The sequence below is a fragment of the Vipera ursinii genome (assembly GCF_947247035.1).
Source record: "Vipera ursinii genome assembly, chromosome: 1".
Classification (NCBI taxonomy): domain Eukaryota; kingdom Metazoa; phylum Chordata; class Lepidosauria; order Squamata; family Viperidae; genus Vipera; species Vipera ursinii.
Genome location: NC_139512.1, coordinates 192916965 through 192936334, shown reverse-complemented (window position 1 = coordinate 192936334; position 19370 = coordinate 192916965). Strand labels below are relative to the sequence as shown.

General features: G+C 39.3%; 1 protein-coding gene and 1 long non-coding RNA gene across 2 annotated transcripts in view; both read right to left on the bottom strand.

Moving 5' to 3' along the window:
* Positions 1-14416, bottom strand: part of TRAM2 (translocation associated membrane protein 2) — a 41081-nt gene extending 26665 nt beyond the window's left edge. Inside the window, exon 1 of the mRNA XM_083352672.1 lies at positions 14196-14416. Coding sequence (XP_083208798.1) covers positions 14196-14315 — 120 coding nt within the window. The 5' untranslated portion in view covers positions 14316-14416. The remainder of the gene's footprint in view (positions 1-14195) is intronic.
* Positions 1-19370, bottom strand: part of LOC310632646 — a 1302393-nt gene that overhangs the window by 531239 nt on the left and 751784 nt on the right. The gene's annotated exons all lie outside the window — the stretch shown is intronic.

The following is a 19370-nucleotide window of genomic DNA, read 5'->3' as shown; positions in this document are numbered from 1 at the left end:
TCAAAGCACAGTCTTACAAATACCCACTGCTTGTATTCTGTATTCACAAAAAATAGCAGCACAACCTTTTTTCACAGCAACCTGTGACCAACTGCAGCAAAAGAATATATGCTAAAGAACATATCAAAGCTTACAGAACAGCAGCACCCGCTGACGACTTATAACAATGGAGATACTACTTTTCATTTACACCTTGTGGAAATAAGGGAGCTGATTTTGGAGGGAGGGAAGAAAGGAGGGAAGGGAGGAAGGAAAGAAGGAGATAGTATATGAACATACAGTCTCATTCCGTAAGTGGAATGAGTTAGAAATGTCCCATTTTTTTATGGGAAATATTATTTTCATTTGAATAATTGAAGTATTTTTTAAATCAGTTGTTTGGAATAGCATTAGCAGCCATTTATATTAATAGGTTGTTTTGATCCAGACTCAGACACAATAGCTGTAAAAATGTATATTGCATTTTCCTGAATTGCAATGTGAGAAATATATAGTTGAAAGGAGAATGATGTAGAATACAAAACATCTTCATACAGCTGGTGTTAGAAGATGAGGTTCTGTGGAACTTCTATGCTCTTGAAACAAACAAAGCCTTTATGCAACATAGCCTCTTTTTCTCATGCTTCTCAAATTCTTTTCATCAAAGCAAAAGATGTTTGATGTTTTTAAGAAAATCAAAGCATCAGGCAAAAAGTAGAGGTATGAGAAGTTCTTTCAAATTTTCTCTTTCCTTAAACTCTAAATTTCAAAACCTCTTAGTCCAAATTAAGGAACCATGCCTGTTTCAGACATGGTTTCTGACTGGGGGGAAATTATTATTTTCAAATATTTACTGACAAATATAAATTAAATACACATATACTTAATTCTATCTATCTAAAACTATGGTACAGATAGTCCTTGAGTTACAATTATAATGGAGCATGAAATTTCTATCACATGTCGAAAGTCAAGGCACCCATTTTGACCCTATTTGCAGTGTTGTTAAGTGAACCCATTGTCCACAATCTGTGTTTTTTGCTGGAAACCAGAAGTAAAGACTGGCTGCCACTATAAGCCACTGTAACTTGTGCTCAGGTGACCATGGACCCTGCAAATGGTGATAAATGCTGACTGATTATCGAGTGCCCAAAATGTGATCATACTTAATGACTGGTCGTAAGTTGAGAACTATCTGTACTGTAAAACTTGCAATATAAAATAAAGAAATAACATTGAATTATAAAACGGTATAGTGTATCCAAATGTCCATTTGAGTTCAAGTGGGATTAAGTTGCATAGGACATGGGTCCCTCATGGACAGGACCAAAATGTTGAAGCTGGAGTGAGGAACGAAAGGTGGGAGCCAACCGCTGCTTCTTTCCCCCATTCTCTTCATCCCCTCATAAGAGTTCCGAAGGTCCATCTACACCCAGGAACATTAGTGGAATTGTATCAGCACATTTTTTTTGTTCATATATACATGGCATACATATGCAATTGTGTATAGGCAGATGTTGGATACAAACAGCATTTCCCAGATGTTTCGCATGTACAATGCTTCAAGAAGGGAGAATATTAACCAATTAATTATTCCCCAAATCATATTTATTTTTTTTGATAGACACAAGTACTAAAGGAAAAATAGTTTGGACAAAATACCATTTAATAGTATAGACCAGTATACTACTAACAATCCTAACAAAGAAACAACAACAGCAAAAGACAGACATTGAGGAAGAGAGTTTTCCTATATGAGTACTCAGTAAAGGTATTTTTGAAACAATAAAGATCTATTAGGGAAACTTATGCTAGTGAAAATTTATGTTCTTTGGAAACCAAATGGACAGATTCAAAGTAGCAATTGATAGAGTGATCCTACTAATTCTTAGTAGGATCCTCAGAATAATAATAATTTGGTATACTTTGGGATAGCAAAGTGGTTAAAAGATTGCATTTGGCTGATCACCTTCAATCATTGTTTCTCCAAATGATAAAAATTCAGTCTTCTGCCACTATAACAAATGGTATTAAAATTAATATATGACAGTTTCTTTCCTGGGACCAAAAGCAGAAATAGAGATTTTGCAGGCTCTACCACCCCACGTGTGGAATGAGGGCTTTGGCTTAATGAATAAGAAGATAAAGGGTTTCTACCTAGCTATACAAAATAAATTGTATTCATTTGTGCCTTTATTAGATGTATTGACTGTCCTTATCTCAGGGCTCAAAGCACAATGGTTGTTCAAGAGAAAAAACAAACAAGAACATTACTCCAAGAAGAGAACAGAGTTTGTGCTATGAAGAGGACATGGAAAGGGCCTGGAGATTAAGCAACACTTGAGTCAATCTCAGAAGTGATCAAAATCCTATAAGCCTGAAGGACAGAAAAAAAAAACAGACCTTTGATATCCAGAGTTAAGAACAGTTATGTTCAAAATAAAGAAAACAAAGACTCAAACCCATAAAGCCATATCTACAAAGAAGCAAGACAATAATCAATAAAGATCCAGTACCATGAAGGCAGCCACAGAGATTCCTGAGTGCAGAGTTTATCTAGTTTTGATTGCTAAAACAATACAAAAGCCACAAAAGCAAATACTGAGAGGAAAAGTACATGTTGTCATGAGAGATGCCCCAACAGTACTCTGATAAGGTGATCTTTCTTGGAGCTGGGAAAGCTGCCAAATTATGCAACTTTCCCAGTGAAGGCTATATATCAAATCCCCTTATCAGCAGTCAGGTGGTAAACGGGCAGTCAAATAAGTATTTGCATAGAACACAGACCATTTAATGTAATCAAGGTCTTATTAAATTAATCAAATCAACAGAGGAAATGAAACACTGATCTGACCTTTCTACAATAACTTGGTATATTATTCCCTTAGAAGTATATGATGTGTCCATTTTTTTAATGAAAGAACTACACTGTAAAAACAAAACAGGCCAAGAATGTATGAGTACAGGTAGTCCTAGATTTACAACCACAATTGAGCCCAAAATTTCTGTTGCTAAGTGAAACATTTGTTAAGTGGGTTCCCCCCCCTCCCATTTTACAATCTTTCTTGCCACAGTTGTTAAGCAAATCACGATACTTGTTAAATTAGTCAAACTGTTGTTAAGTGAATCTGGCTTTCCCACTGACTTTGCTTGTCAGAATGTTGCAAAAGGGGATTGTGTGACACCCCTCCCCCCCTCCCCAGATGCTGAGACCGTCATAAATACTTGCCAGTTGCCGAGCATCCGAATTTTGATCATGTGACCCTAGGGATGCTACAACAGTCGTTAAGTGTGAAAACTGGTCATAAGTCGTTGTTTTCAGTGCCACCGTAACTTTGAATGATCATTAAACAAACTGTTGTAAGTCAAGGACTACCTGCACTGTACAAAATAATACAGAATGAATAGAAAAGTGAATTATATGAAAGAAGTAAACTGAGGTGGTTTAGTCATATAGAGAAAAAGAATAAGGATCCCATTGCAAAAATAAATATATAAAGGAACAAGGAGAGAAGGTCAAGAAAGTCTTGGCTGGATGGAACTGAAGAGACCCTCAAGAAGAGAAAGGGGAAAAAATATATGAAATATATATGAAATACAGGTAATCCTGAATATGCAATAGTTCATTTAGTGACTGTTCAAAGTGACAACAGCACTGGAAAAAGTGACTTATGACCGTTTTTCACACTCGCGACCATTGCAGCATCCCCATGATCACGTGATCAAAATTCAGATGCTTGGCAACTGGTTCATACTTATGACAGTTGCAGTGTCCCCGGGGTCATGTGAACAGTTTGTGTGTCCTTCTAACAAGCAAAGTCAAAGTTGACTCAGCCTTCCATCCTTCCAAGGTAGGTAAAATGAGGACCCAGATTGTTGGGGGCAATAAGCTGAATTTGTAATAATGCCGCTTGGGGGTGTGTGTGAAAGCCCTAATAAGCAGGCATATACATAGAATGAAGGCTACTGCTAAGCTTGTAAGCCGCCCTGAGTCTTCGGAGAAGGGCGGGATATAAATGGAATTAAAATAAAAATAAAATAAAAGTCAATGGGGAAGACAGATTCACTTAAAAGCCATGTTACTAACTTAACAACTGCAGTGATTCACTTAACAAATGTGGAAAAAAGGGTCATAAATGGGGCAAAACTCACTTAACAAACGTCCCACTTAGTAAGAGAAATGTTGGGCTCACTTGTAGTCACAAGTCGAGACTACCTGTAGTATATGGAGCTGGTGAAGGAAAGGACAATTTGCAAAGACAAAAGGTTTAAAGAAATACAGTAAATTATATTGGTATACATTACTCTTACGTTACTTTTTTTTCTTACTCCTGCTTTTTAAAATTTCTTTGGCCTACCATTTTTTACTCTTTTTATGACATTTGCTTCTTTGAAATTGTGACAGGGACGTATGCATTACAAACTGTTGGTGCACAGATCACAATTTAGCAGACGTTGAATATATTGTAACAGGCAAAGTCAATTGAAACTAAAATAGTCTGAATGGTTTACATCATTTCTATCAATTTACACTATTGGACTTAGACACATGTGGATGGAAATGATACAGTGTACATTTAACAATTAAACAAATGTATACTGTATCATTTCCATTCGTGTTACCACAGAAAATGGACAGAAATAGCAAAAATCTGAATTTAACAGACATTTGGGAATAATGGACATAACTTTAATAATGGTCTGTTGAAGTGAGGATTTAGTGTATATATGTAGAATTAATTCTGCTTCCATGAGTTATCTATCTGTATGGCTCAAAATTTCTAGACATTTACAATATTTTTGTGATTACAAATACACAATGTAATTGTAAATTATTATAAATTAAAATAATAGACAAGTCTGATATGGTAGAACCAATATCTGGAGAAGCCTTGAGTTTTCATTTATGTAACAGAAGGAAAGTATAGACAATATTTATCTTTTATGCAACCTTTTGTGTTTAAAGTATTTTGCAAGATTTGTTTCCTCATATGTAAGTGTTGAGCAGGACAATGTTCACCCATTATAAATTGATGTCTGTATCTTCCCAGAATTGAGAAGCTTGAAATGAGTTGTACTTCCATTTCTTTATGAAATCTCTCATGTTACAGACTGGGGGGAAAAACTCATTTTAAGCTAAGTTTAGGAGAAAGGAAAGAGAAGCCCCAGTATTTTCTTAAGGCTCACCCTACCCTTACTCTCTGGCTAGTTTAAACTGAGGTAATCTTCCAAGATCAACAAATTATTAATTTTTGCTTAAGCAGTTAAAAGATCAACAGCATCTTTCATTGATTGGTTATGTGATTTATCACTGTTCATTTCTCACAGCACCTCCTTTCAGTACAAGGAGAAGCAAACAAGGCAAAACTAATTAATACTCCAGTTCACAGGGAGAAAAGGTCTTTTGGAATTCTTACTGCTTATTATATTTTTTTTAAAGTCCACATGGTCTTCTGCACAGGATTTCAGAATGAATACCTTTGCCAGCTCAGTTTTCTCATTAATTAAATGGATCCTGTTCTTCCCTCTCCTTTCAAACCATTAATGTTTCTGCCCACTGGTAATGGCTTGTTAATTCAAGGGAATGGAACTGAAGAGGAGAGGAAGGGTGGGGAGTGGGGAGTGGGGGGGGGAGAGAGAGAGACAAATTTATCCAAGTTGCAAGCTTAAAGCCATCTGTCTCCCTCCCTCCCTTCTCACCTCAGTTTGCTTTGAAACGTGGCACTGAGCTTGCAAGGGATGGGAGGGGGCAGGAGGAGCGTGCATGTATGTTAACTGTCAAGTTCTCAATCACAGACTCCACAGAGCCTCTCACAGAGGGACTGGACTGTTGGCAGGAGCAGCCAGACTCCAGCCAAGATAGTCTGAAGGACCCAGGCTTGTCTCGCAAGAGCCAGATCCACGCTCCCTTGCCTGGAAAGCAGTGGGACAGAAAGCTGGGAAGCCGAAGGCGGAGCTGAGCATTCCTGGCATTTCTGTGCAAACTGGCAGCACTGCAATGCAAAAGGCCTAGGTCTGCCTGGAGAGAGAGAGTACTTGGAAGGAACCCCAGCAAGGCGGGGGGGGGGGGGAGAGAGAGAGAAAGACTCCATTCACAACTCTCCAAATCTGGGTGCAGAGGTGGAATTTGGGATGGTCTGAAGTTCAAAAAGGAACCTTCCATTCTGTAGCCCCAAAAGGTGGACGGGCAATAGAACTAGATAAGAGGGGAGTTCAAGAAGGGAAATGAGAGGAAACAAAGGCTGAGGGAAATGTGCATTAGGTTTACAAAGAAGTGGCTGGAGGGGAAAAAAAAGAAAGCAAAAGTAGGAGGTGGTGGAAATGAGTCAACTTCACTTTAAGGTAGAAGGGCACAACCTGAGTTCTAGAAAGCCTTAGGTGCAAGTAATAGAAGGGGGAAAATTATGAAATCTGTTACGTGTGTATAATCGCGCTACTTCTCTTTAAATGGAAATGAATTGAAATGAACATGAGATCTAGGCATTTCCTGGCCTCATCTGCTGTTTGCTCTCTTCCCAAAGTCCTTTTTTTTGTAAGTTTTATTGATTTTTAAATATTACAAGGTTAGTAAACAACCTGTTGTCTGAGTTCACATATCCAACATTAACTTCTTCAATATAAATCTATTCAGTACTGTACAATCCAATATTTTTTCCTTGATCTTCCTTCCTTTCTTCCCCATATTTTCCCTTTCCCCTCTTTAACAATTACAATTCTTAGTACTATTGAAGCATACAAATTAAATATATCTTCATATTTTACTATTACAGAAATAACAATCATATCAATTCATAAGTTAATATCCTGTTTTTTGTCCTCTTATCAAAGTTTGATTTCCCATCAATATTTACAGTATCTTTGTCAGTTATGATTTTCTCAATATTAATTACATTTATATAGTTAAAAATTTTTAACCATGCTAATCCTCCTCTTATTTTCAAATTTCACATATCAAAAGAAGAAAAACAAAATGCTATTTTAATTCTAAAGCATATCTTCCATTATAAAAATCTAGTTATATCTAAAGGTCGTCCGCTCTTTTAATCATATTCAAACAGGTATATTAAACAGATAGAGCACCTCTGATAGATCAAATCTTCTGTTTTTTAAATCTAACTATTTCTTTCTTTCTTTGCCAAGTAGCTTTCCAGGCCAAGGCAATTAAATCACCCAAAAATTTTCTTTCTATTTTTGTGCAAGCTGCTTGGCATAGGAAAGGCAATTTAGGTAGAGTATTTTTTTTGGGGGGGGGGATTCCACCCATCCACATTCTGTAGGCCTAGACATTTCCCCTGCCTGCTCTATGTTCAATTTTCTAGAATCTTCTTCCTTGTCCTCAGGTGTATTTTGGAGAAGGAAGTAAGGGGTTTTTTGTATTTTCATTGTTATAGGTAGGTCTTGCAGTATTTTATTTGTATACGGCAGTCCATATTTCCATTCTTCTATCTCCTCCATTTCTAGATCCATTTGTTTCATCCTCTGATTTCTGGTTTATTTGTTCATACTTTGTAGTCATTGTCTGGGAGCTTGCTAGTTGTAGCTTTTTTTTCCTGACACAGGAAATAAAGATTTGTCCCATGTTTGGGGCCTAGCAAGGTAATCTAAAATAGTTAACAAGCATTTGACACATATCTCCCCTTGCTTCTCAGCTAACAAAGCGAGAGAGAGCCTGTGGCCTAGAGGTGAAAACAACTGCCTAATGTGCAATCAGCCCAGGTTCGAATCTCAGAAGGGTATGGCTGACTGATGAAAACTAATAAGTTTGAAATGCATATCAGTCTCCCTTAATTCTTTGTTAGCAATTTAAAAAAAAAATTACACAAATATGAGCTGTCACCGGTGTGACTACTGCCTGTCGATGGCCTTCAGGTTAGGCTGACACAGGAAATAAAGATTTGTCCCATGTTTGGGGCCTAGCAAGGTAATCTAAAATAGTTAACATTTGACACACACACACACACACACACATACATACATACATACATACATATATATGTATATATATGTGTGTGTGTGTGTATATATATTTCACACACACACACATATATATATTACAAAGAGAAAATCTTAACAATTATTTCAATTCTAAGATTTATCAAAACTGTAGCTTTGTATTACTTTCACTTCAGTATTGTGTATTCTGTCCCCCATAACAAATTTAAAACACCACTTCTGTTCACATCTAGAGGTTTTAAGCTTCTTGGGAGCCTTTCCCAGGAAATCCAGTTGTAAAATAGTAAAGAAAGGATCAATATTCTCACTCAGTCCAAACATGCTGTTTATGATGTGCTAATTAAAGCTTTGTTCTTCAGTTGTCAGCAGCTAATGGCTGGCCACAGTCGTGTGGTCGGTCTTTCCTCTGCCAGTTTAGAGAGATTTCATTGGATCAAATGGAGAGACCACCATCTCTCCGTTATCAACAAGGCACCCCTCCTTCTTAATCACCTCTTTGGAGCAATTTTAGGCCCTTTTCAGGGCCCCCAGCAGGGCGAAATCAGCCATGAAGGGCAGGGCTCTGCCTTCCTATGCCCTGTCTCGCCACGATGCAAAACCGGAAGTCAAGTCAATTGACTTTCATTTCACTGAATGAGCACCTCATGCTAATACAGGTTGGATTGGGTTTTGGTTTAGCAAGTTGTGTGAACCCAGCAAACTATGGTTTTTTTGCCGAATCAAGATGAAAAAGACACAGCTTAGTTTAACCCATTAGTCATTTCTAGAGAAAGCCACCTGGGTCAATATGGATCCAAATAATGCATCTGCTGCTTTCCAAACAGCACATGTCTGAGAGATTAAAATTGGTCTGCTAAAGTTTTCCTACTTGTATGTACAAAGTATGGAAAGAAATAAGGTATTATATAGCCAGGGTTTTTAACTTCAACTTTACCGGCCTGCATAAGTGATAGAAGTAGTATAATCCACACCATAGGTCTTTTGTGCCCACATGACAAGATGCCATATGAAGAAAAAAGCCTTTTCCCAGGACATCTGCCACTCTCTGGGTCGGTGCCCCCTTTATTTTTTTTAACAAGCAAAAGGCAATCATCCAGATGCCCTAATTCCCTGAATCAAACAAGTAAATAGAGCAGCCTCCTCCCCCTAGCAACTTGGTTCCCTCCAATGAACCAGAGATTGCTGGGAGTCATAGAACAACTTGGAAGGCATCAGGTATGGGAAGGAGATCAAGTACTAACATGAACCTCTATGGGACCAGTGCCAGTATTGTAACAATGATCGGCATTCTTTCTTGGAAGAATAAAGCAAATGCAACTTGGATTTGCAAATGCTCCCAGCCAACCCAGAAGGGAGCCAGCTCCAACCTTCACAATCTGCATGCATCCAAGACATCTATTTTCAAGCCAAAACTGAGTTGATTACATGTGGAGAGCTGATAGTGTGGAGAGTTGATGTGTCTGACTCCAGACCGCACTTCAAGGGCATAGACGGGTCAATCTAAAACTGCAAAAACTTATGACCTCAGATCCTAACAATTTTCCCTGAGTTCTTGTTGCTTTAAAACATTTCTTTCTCTGTGCATGATACACTCACACTTTTGCTCTCTTTCTATATTTGTCTATACAGAGTCTCTATATAATCTATATAGTCTTTATACATTGTCGATAGAGTGCTTATTCTAATCATTTCAAGAAAAGAGGCTGGCATAATCAGGAAATATTGGTTTTAGCCAATCCAGAAAAAGCAGGGTTCATGTTTCATGGTATGGACCATCCAATACTGTCTCTGATATAACCAAATATAAGCTGATAATATTATAGGATGGTGGATTTAAATGAAGGTGGGGTTTTGTTTTTTTTCAAACTTTCAGGCCACAAAACTTGTTAATTCATATCTGTCTGCCTCTCTCCCAAAATCCCTGATCAAGAGGCAATCACTCTCTGTAAATCTATTTTACCTCATAAGATTCCTGTGGGAAAAGCTAGGAAGACAAAATATAGTATAGACCAATTTAACCCCCTTAGTGAAAAATCTAATATACTAAAATAAAATTAATGTCTTTCCCTGCCAAAGGAGAGAAAGATCTAAATAGACTGTCCCTTAATAGCATCAAAGAGAGTTTATGAATGCATCATATCAGTGAATCAGCAACTCTTTATCTTACAAAATATCTTTTACTTTCATGCTTTGAGGACAGATTATTGAAACAAATCTTTTCATCCATATCAGTCCTAATCTTGTTCCATGTCCTCCTGCAAAATCAATTACCAGTAGGTATACTGATGTAAAGGACAGAGTTGTTTTACTAGTAACTCTACAGCTGTGTAATACTTTCTCCCATGACTGCAAAGATTTAAATAGGGTTTTAAAAATCAATACTTCAAAATAAACTGTGCATAACTTTTCATTCACTAACAATTTTATTTGAAATCTAATAAAAATACTATTCATATATAATATTGCAATTAAATAATTCCAAGAGGCTCAATTAAAGGTTGCAAGGCATAAAATCCATAAAGGAGGTTCCTTAGTCTTGTCGATATTACACAACAGCACTTGGTGGAATGCAATTCCTTAGATTGTAGGCTACTACTGCTATGGAGGTGATAACATCTAAGTCAATTTCTGCTGCATTACTTATCTAAAGACCATTACTAAACATTACATTACTACAGAACATTCTCAGAATTCTCCAGATTCCAGAGAATATTGAATGGAATGATCCAAGTACATCAGACAGGCTGCTGGCATCTCTGTTCTCACAATAAATATAAATGATGAGACAAAGGTTCTAAAAGCACATACCAGCCACAGATGCTTGCTACTGGTAATCACGTATAAACAATATCCTTAGATCACCCAGGGATGCCCAAATAGAAAAATTAATGGAAGATAAGAATAATAATAATGTTGATGTCTGCAGATCTCCTGCCCAGATCCAGGGGAGATCAGTTAAAATAAATCCATATAACAGATATGTTCAAACTGAGGCAGGGAAGATTGAAGTTACATACCATGAAGATTGAGTATAGTAGGAAAATGAGCAAAGGAAGCCTAGTCAAAAATAACTAGATAATTCAGGGAGATGCTTATAAAAGGATATTGAGAAAAAGTGACAAGTTGGGAACAAGTGTTTATCTGCTAATGAAGACTCGTGGCTGTTTCAAGAAAGCTGCTGTTACAGAAAAGGGTAGAAATCAGAAAAATCCAAATCTTCCAGGCAGATTTAAAAAAAAACTTTTATCAATCCTCCTTTACTTTTAAGGTTGTATAATTATCACACATCACTCATTACAGAAGTCAAAGAGGAAAAAATGGATAAACAAAACATAGCGTGACATTGCATTTTCTATCGTTCTCACCTTATATCAGCATTTCTCAATTTCAGTAATTTTAAGAAGTTTATATTTCAACTCCCAGAATTCCCCAGTCAGTCAGCCACCAAGACTAGACTAGACTAGACTAAACTAGAGAGAATACACCAAAATGGAATGGAGTTAGCCAGACCCCTGCTACAGCACGAGTCCCTCTTCTACAGATTGCTAGAGAACAGAATAAAAACAAATGAATAAAGAGGTGGTCTGAAAGCCAGTATAAATCTTAATACTTTCAGTCCTTCCCTGTCACAGTGCTGCACATAAATTATGAACAGGATTTTTTTTTCGCGCAGGAGTCATTCACTTCAGGATCAATTCAGAACAAAATGTATCTACAGCCAGGATTCTGAACAAAACGGATTCAGGTTTGTCCACATAAAGGGAAAATGAGAATGTGTCTGAAGTCATCTCATTGCTTCTCAAGACCCTGGCTCCAGATGCATCTGATTCATGTCCTGGTTGGCAACTAATTCTCATGTCTAACTTCCTCCAAATTACAGTTATCGGGGAACATAAGCAGAACAGTGTCGTCGTACTCATGCCCTGCTGGTGAGCACTGACTGAGCAGGCTGTGGTCTAGCTAGATTGCTAGAGTAGATTAGCCTGATCTAGCAAAGTTCTTATGGGGAACAGGAACTAGGTTCAAATTGCCCCTGGGTTGTGGAGATACAGGAAAGAAGTCATTAAACATTAAACATTCCATGAATTTCTCTTGATGAGTTATCATAGCTTTAAAAAGATCCCTATCAGTTCTTTGCTCTTAGGGCAAGTACACTCTGCCTAATTCTGGATCCTGGTATCATCCCAACCTCTCTCTGGTAGTACAGCCAGAAGGGCTGGACACAATCTATCCAATCTTAAAGGCTGTACTATGGTAGAAGAGCAGTTGCTTTTAACCATTTGCTTGAGTAGAGAACTGTGCATAAGAGACAATGTCTCTACTGCAACACACCCTCACCTCATAGTAGCAAAGCAGGAAGAATAAATTTATTCCCAATTGTTTTTTTTATTCAGGGAAAGAAGACAAAGACTGAGTGGGGTGCTGTGGACTCAGGTCTTCCTTGCTGCACCTCCGCAGTTCACTCACTTTGCTTGATCAGGTGAGCAAATTAATCCCTCCCCTCCATTTTTTCTCCAAAGGGGAAAAAGCTGTGGTTTGTATTTAACTGAGCCTGGAACAAGCCACCTTTTCCTCTCTCCCTCTCTTTGGGCACTAAGGCTATGAGGAGGTGGTAGTTATGTTCACACAATCTGCTCAGCCAGTAAGTTGAAAAAGTTTAAGGGAGAGCCGTGTGCCATTATCTTAAACTCCCCCCCCCAACTCAAACTTCTTTACTAGGGCCAGAAGCTTTTCAATTTATTTTATTATTATTATTATTATTTTGCAAATTCTAAGCAGAACCAATTCTGGTTCCAATAATCTGATGCTGATTATTAAGCCACAAGTGATTGGAGTAAGGTGACAATGCATACATCTTTGTTGACCCCTTCTGATGATTAATTTGCTGTGTGAACATGACCCAAGTTCGCTCTTCGCCCAAAAGCAAAAGTCAGCGGAATCAGAAATTTTTGGCAACTGTCTTTTCTGCTTGTTTATCTAAATAGGCCTGCAATAACAGAGAGGGCTAAAAAAAAAAGCTGCTGCCAGTCCCTTCATTCCCCCTAATGGCAGAAGGTATGAGATTGAATGCTTCCTCCAGCCTTCTGGAGGAAAAGAGCAAGTAAAGGAAGACTAGTTGTTTTTCACAGTTGCAGCAACATGGCTTGCTCAGGCAGCCAACCTGGGAATCAGCAATGGGGATGGTTGTCTGCACTATCCAAAAGGGGGCTGGGCTCAAGCTATACTGTAACGGGTTTATGCAACATATTGAAGCCATAAACCAAGGTTTACAGAGCACAGCAACTGGGTTGGATCACAAACCACATCATGACTCAGTGCAATGGTGAATTCATTCATAGGGTGCAGACAACAGGTACTCCTTACAACTGATGCTCTTTCACTCTCCATGGAGCAGTAACCTTCACCATGCCAAACCCAAGCCAACGAAGGGGAAGATGGCAGCTCCTCTGATCTGTCGCTCCACTGTCTGTTTTGATAGGCGAGGAAAGGTAGTGACAGAGCTCTGGAGGGGCAAACTTCCCAAGAAGTCCTCCTGCTGACAGTGACAACCCATCAAGAGTTGGCCTTGATAGCATTTGCCCAGAAAGTCTGGCTCTCCGTGAAAGGCTCTGAATCAGGACAGGGCAAAGTTTTAAGGCTTGGGAGAAAGTTTGGAGAATAAAGAGAGAGGAAGGCTTAGAATGGAAAGTGGATTTCCAGGCTAGATCTTCAAATCCAGGCAATGAAGTTGAAACTCCAGGAGGCGAGAGGGCTCCCAAGTGGGAAGAATAAATAGCAGTGTAAATTCTCTGGTTTAATACCGTATCATCCAGGAATTGTCTCTGGTTTAATACCGTATCATCCAAGAATTGAACCCGGGAGAAGATAGTAGATAGATAGATAGATAGATAGATAGATAGATAGATAGATAGATAGATAGATAGATAGAGAGAGAGAGAGATGTGTGTGTGTGTGTGTGTGTGTGTGTGTGTGTGTGTGAGAGAGAGAGAGAGAGAGAGAGAGAGAGAGAGAGAGAGAGAGAGAGAGAGAGAGAGAGAGAGAGAGAGAGAGAGAGAGAGAGAGAGAGAATATGAGAATATGTCCCAAGCAAGAAAGACAGAGGAAATGGCAAAAGCCTTCGCCGTGGAAGGAAATCGCTTGATACCTCCCGCCCCCGGAGCCAGGGGGAGCATTCATCGTGAGGACATGCAGCCATAGGACCCGGCAGGACCCCCTTTTCCGAAGGAGAAGACGACTGATATCCCCCGGCCGGGGCTGCTCACCTCGAACATAAGCGATATCAACACGCAGAGCACCAGGCAGAAGCCGATGTCAGCGTGGTTGTGGATGAGAAACTCCTGGCTGAAGAGCGGGTGGCTTTTCGCCCGCCTGCGGAACGCCATGGCCGGCAGGGACGCGAGCGAGCGGCCCGGCCCCACCGCCCTTGCCTCCGCCCAGCGCCGCCAACTTCTCCCCGGCCCCTGAACAACTTCCGAGCAAGGCAGATCGGGGCCAGAACCCGACCCCCCCCCCCCTGCGCAGGCGCCGCTCTCGCCGGCTGGCTGGCTGGCTGGCTGCTGGGCCCCGCCCGGTTTAACCCTCTATCTGCCTGCCCGGGCTGAGGCGAGCGAGCGGGGGGGGGCCGGGCCGGAGGCGCTGGTCCCGGCGCGGCGTGCCGCCTCCTGCCGAAGTCCGCCCTTGCAGATTCCCCCAGACCAGGACCTCCCCTGCTGAAGTCCAACCCTAGTTTCCTGGCACCATTCTTCGCGGGAGAGTTCCCACTGCTGGGCAGGCTAGCAAGCCTGTTGAACGGGGAAATCTCTGACCACGGTTAAGAGAACCCCCGCAGTTCCACCTAGACTAGCAGCTCGTTAGGTGTGCATGGTGAAAACAACAAAAAAAACGGGGGTTCAAATGGTTCAGCGTCTGAAATGTGGGTGCGTAGGGAGGCAATCCAGTTCTATTCGGGTTTTATTCTGTAATTAGGGTTATAGAACGTATTCCCAAAGGTCTATGCACTCGCTAATGATATGCTACTGCCTACAATGATCAATGTGCCTTCCAAAAGTGAACTCTGCATATTTTCCCGTTCTCGCCCTGTTTAAAAACAAAACAAAACTTCTTGGTGGTCTGCTAATGCCAGCATTTTATCTCAATTTACCTTAATAAAACATAGATGTTGTTGTTGTTAGTTGCGAAGTCGTGTCCGACCCATCGCGACCCTATGGACAATGTTCCTCCAGGCCTTCCTGTCCTCTACCATCTTCTGGAGTCCATCTAAGCTCACGCCTACTGCTTCAGTGACTCCATAAAACATAGATAAATAAGCTTATTTTTTCTCCATATGGATCTTCCCCATAACTGTCCAAGTCCTTGGATTTATGACCTTTTCAGCATCATAACTGGCTTCTAACAAGCAGAATGGAGAAGCTGGCAGTAAATTCACAAGTCACAGGAATATGATGTCTCAATGATCCATGATAATTTCTATAAAGACGGCAGCAGAAGTGACCATCACAGTCACATGATGTCTCAGTGACTGTCGCTTAGGTACAGAATAGCTGGTCCCAGTGGTTGCTAAACAAAGTCTATCTGTAATCCCATCTTTGTAAATCGAGGACTATTTATGTATTTAAAACCAGTACAGAAGATGGAAAAAGACATAATTTTCTAGAGTACCACTGAGGAACAACTGAAAAAATTAAAATCTCTGAAGCCCAGGGATCAAAAATTGTATTTCTATAATTGGGTTATGCACTGTTGTACTTATAACCATATGCATCATGCCTCACATTCAATAATCAGAGGGGATGGTTTAAGTCAGTGTAATGTAGGGGCAAAAATATTGGGGTACCGATCTAATGTTAAAAAGTGTTTGATATTGTTTATGTTATTTTTCCTTTGTTTTGTTATTTTAGAATAGTCTTGCTGTGTTTTTAAAATTTGCAAACTTTGTAAACTGTTCTGAAAACTATTGTTAACTCAATAAAATTTCCAGTTTCGGTCATGAAGTTGCAGCCCTATGCAGAGTTACATGTTTGATGTACAGTATGTGTCTTTTAACCTATTTTAATGATTTAACAGTCCTGAGGCAGTTACTCTCTTTCAGCCCCAAAGTAGGAGGAGGGAATGTACTATGGCTTGAACTCCTGAATAAAGAATAGGATATAAACAAAAGTAGATAAACCAATCTCCTTGCAGTCCAAATTATAGTTTAGGTACTCTCTCCTAATGAAAGTGAAACTATACTGTAGTTTGAACTCTCTTACAGTTTACACATGTCTAATATATAGTGAGCCTTTTGAAAAATTTTCTGAGATTTAAATTCCACTCTGCATTGAGGCTTACTTAATGTGTACAGAGTGTAGTCCTTAAATATTTACTTAGCAACATGTTTTTTTTATTTCATTTATTAGTACATTTGTGCCATGTCAGGCAAAATGGCATATGGTGGCAAATCAAGGTTTCTCAAACTTACTCATGTTGGCAGACATCTGTGGCTTTGCAGTTGTTCATGACTTGACCGAAGCTTCTTGAAGATTTTTCCCCCTTAAATATGTTTTATATTTTTTTTAAAAAAATAATTGGAGGGAAGGAAGGCTGAGGTTCACCTCCTTGGCATTCTTATTTTTTCTCTGCACAACCACACAAATAATTTTTAAAAAGCAGATGAAGACACTGTGGTTAGAATTTGGTGGCCACCTCTGCCTCCTGTCTCTATGTCCAGTTGTCTGAGGATGCTTTACCCTAATCACATTTTAATCAATAGTAATGGTTCAGATGTCATGATTGTCAAAATGTCAATGCTGCTAACATTGGATGTTCTTGCTTTGACAACATAGGAAGATGCAGCCTTTTTCTTTCCTATGCTCTACTCATAGAATTAGATGATACTGGGGGAGGAGGAGGAATGTGATGGGAGTTAGTTAGACATAACAGTTCAGGGGCTTTTGAAATAAGAGATGATAAATGGCGGGTTCAAACTAATTGGAGAATGTGATTTATGACTGCTATTTGGAGGTGGGAATGGTGCTTTGATACTGTGTGTTTAGGGGAGGGGAATTCAGATTTCAGCTTTGACCATGTATATGCCGAAGCTAGGCTACTCGAATAAAGATTCTCTAAGGTAAACAATGTATTGTTTACCTTGTTGTTGTTGTTGTTAGCTGCGAAGTCGTGTCCGACCCATCGCGACCCTATGGACAACATTCCTCCAGGCCTTCCTGTCCTCTACCATCTTCTGGAGTCCATTTAAGCTCGCGCCTACTGCTTCAGTGACTCCATCCAGCCACCTCATTCTCTGTCGTCCCCTTCTTCTATTGCCCATTGTTTACCTTAAAGAATCTTTATTCAAGTAGCCTAGCTTCGGCACATACATGGTTGAAGTACTTAATCATAATCATAATAAAAATTTACATAGGCCCAAAACTTAAGAGAGAATTTTTATAAAATGCTTTATAGGTGGCACTTAGACCCTAAAAAATTAGCAAGTATGTATCCGAACTGCCAGCCCAAATGTTGGAGGTGTGGTTGTGAGGATGCAACATATTTTCATATATGGTGGACTTGTAAAAAGGTTAAAGCTTTTTGGATTAAAATTTGGTGGAATATGCAAAAGATATCTAAGAAAAGGATAAAGTTTTCCCCGCAATTGTTTTTATTGGGTATTATTACAGATACTACTGTAATAGATACTAAGTTGATGTTGAATCCAATTACGGCGGCAAGACTTCTAGTTGCGCAGTATTGGAAGAAGGAGGAATTGCCGACTATAGAACAGTGGACTTTGAAAGTTTCCAATTTGGTGGAAATGGCAAAGATTTCGGCATATTTAAAAGATCAATCGCAACAGAGATATATTGTGGAATGGAGAAGATGGATTGAATATATTCAGAATAAATATGGGACTTTTTTCCTCCCTTTTTTGTTGTGTTCCAATAAACACAAAGGGAATAAACCTGTGTATAGCAAAACATGTGTTCCTGCAATACTTTTCTGTGAGAAATACTTGATTTTCTGGAAAAATTTCTGGGGTGCCAACAATTTCGGCCATGACTGTATATATATATATATTATCTTCCTTGGAAATGCACATATGTTTCAAGTCCCTAAAGCTTACAGGATTCAGCAAAAAGGAAAAGACTGTGAAACAATCACTTGGGCTGAATTACATTCAACATTCCTGGACTATTACGTGTCAGCCTGCTCCTACACAGAACTGGGGGAATCTGTCTTTCAATACTTGCTTCAGTAGAGACATTTTACTGTTGATAGTCTTTTAAATTTCCTGAAACATGACAAAGAGAGCAGAGAACTCAAAGGATTACATTTTCAAAATTATACACAGATAAGTGAGACTACAGACATAACAAGAGGCTCTGGAGCTGTTGTGGAAACAAAATCAACTGCTAGATAAAGGAGAGAATTGCAAGTCTCCAAGCCCAAATATCAAGCAGTATTAAGAAATACAGAAGAGTTCTTCAGCTAGCTCTGAAGCCTGCTTTCTCAGCAGTTACCCCCATTGATTTCTGCAGGAAGTACTTCTAAGAAAGAATTGGGATACAGCCCTAATGCAGCTTGATTTATTTACATTTGCACCCAACATTTCCACTCAAAAAGTACTACATTCAATGAAATCAGGCTACAAAAATGTTTAGAACTGCAACTTTACTCATTTCCCATCCTCAAGTTAAACACATTCCTAGAATAAATAGGCAGAAAATTTCTAAAAAAACCCATAAAGAAACAGATCCAAGGTTTGTTTTCTTTCTTTCTTTCTTTCTTTCTTTCTTTCTTTCTTTCTTTCTTTCTTTCTTTCTTTCTTTCTTTCTTTCTTTCTTTCTTTCCTTCTTTCCTTCTTTTGTTGGTTGGTGCCTTTGAATCAGTGTTGACTGTGGTTTGCCATTGCCTTCTTCCTGGGGCTGAGAATGAATGACTGTCCAAGATCACTCAACTAGCTTTGTGACCAAAACATGATTAGAACTTATGGTCTCTCAGGTCTAGCTTGATGCTTTAACTACTACACCAAACTGGCTCTTAACCCACTCTTATCTCTGTTATATTAAAGAACTGTTCAGGCCCTGGGTTTTCCCAAACCTAGGAGAGATTTAACAATACAATAACAATAATAGAGTTGGAAGGGACATTGAAGGTCATCTAGTCCAACCCCCTGCTCAGGCAGGAAACCCTATACCATTTCGGACAAATGGCTGTCCAGTCTCTTCTTAAAAACCTCCAGTGATGGAGCATTCACAGCTTCTGGAGGCAGGTTGTTCCACTGGTTAATTGTTCTAACTGTCAGGAAGTTTCTCCTTAGTTCTAGGTTGCTTCTCTTTGATTAGTTTCCATCCAGATTTAAAGAACACACCGAACTAGGAGAGGCTAGATGAAAACTCCGGACCTTTATCTGAGAGATGATTGATCTTTTGGCTTTTGCATGATAAATTAGACATTTCAAA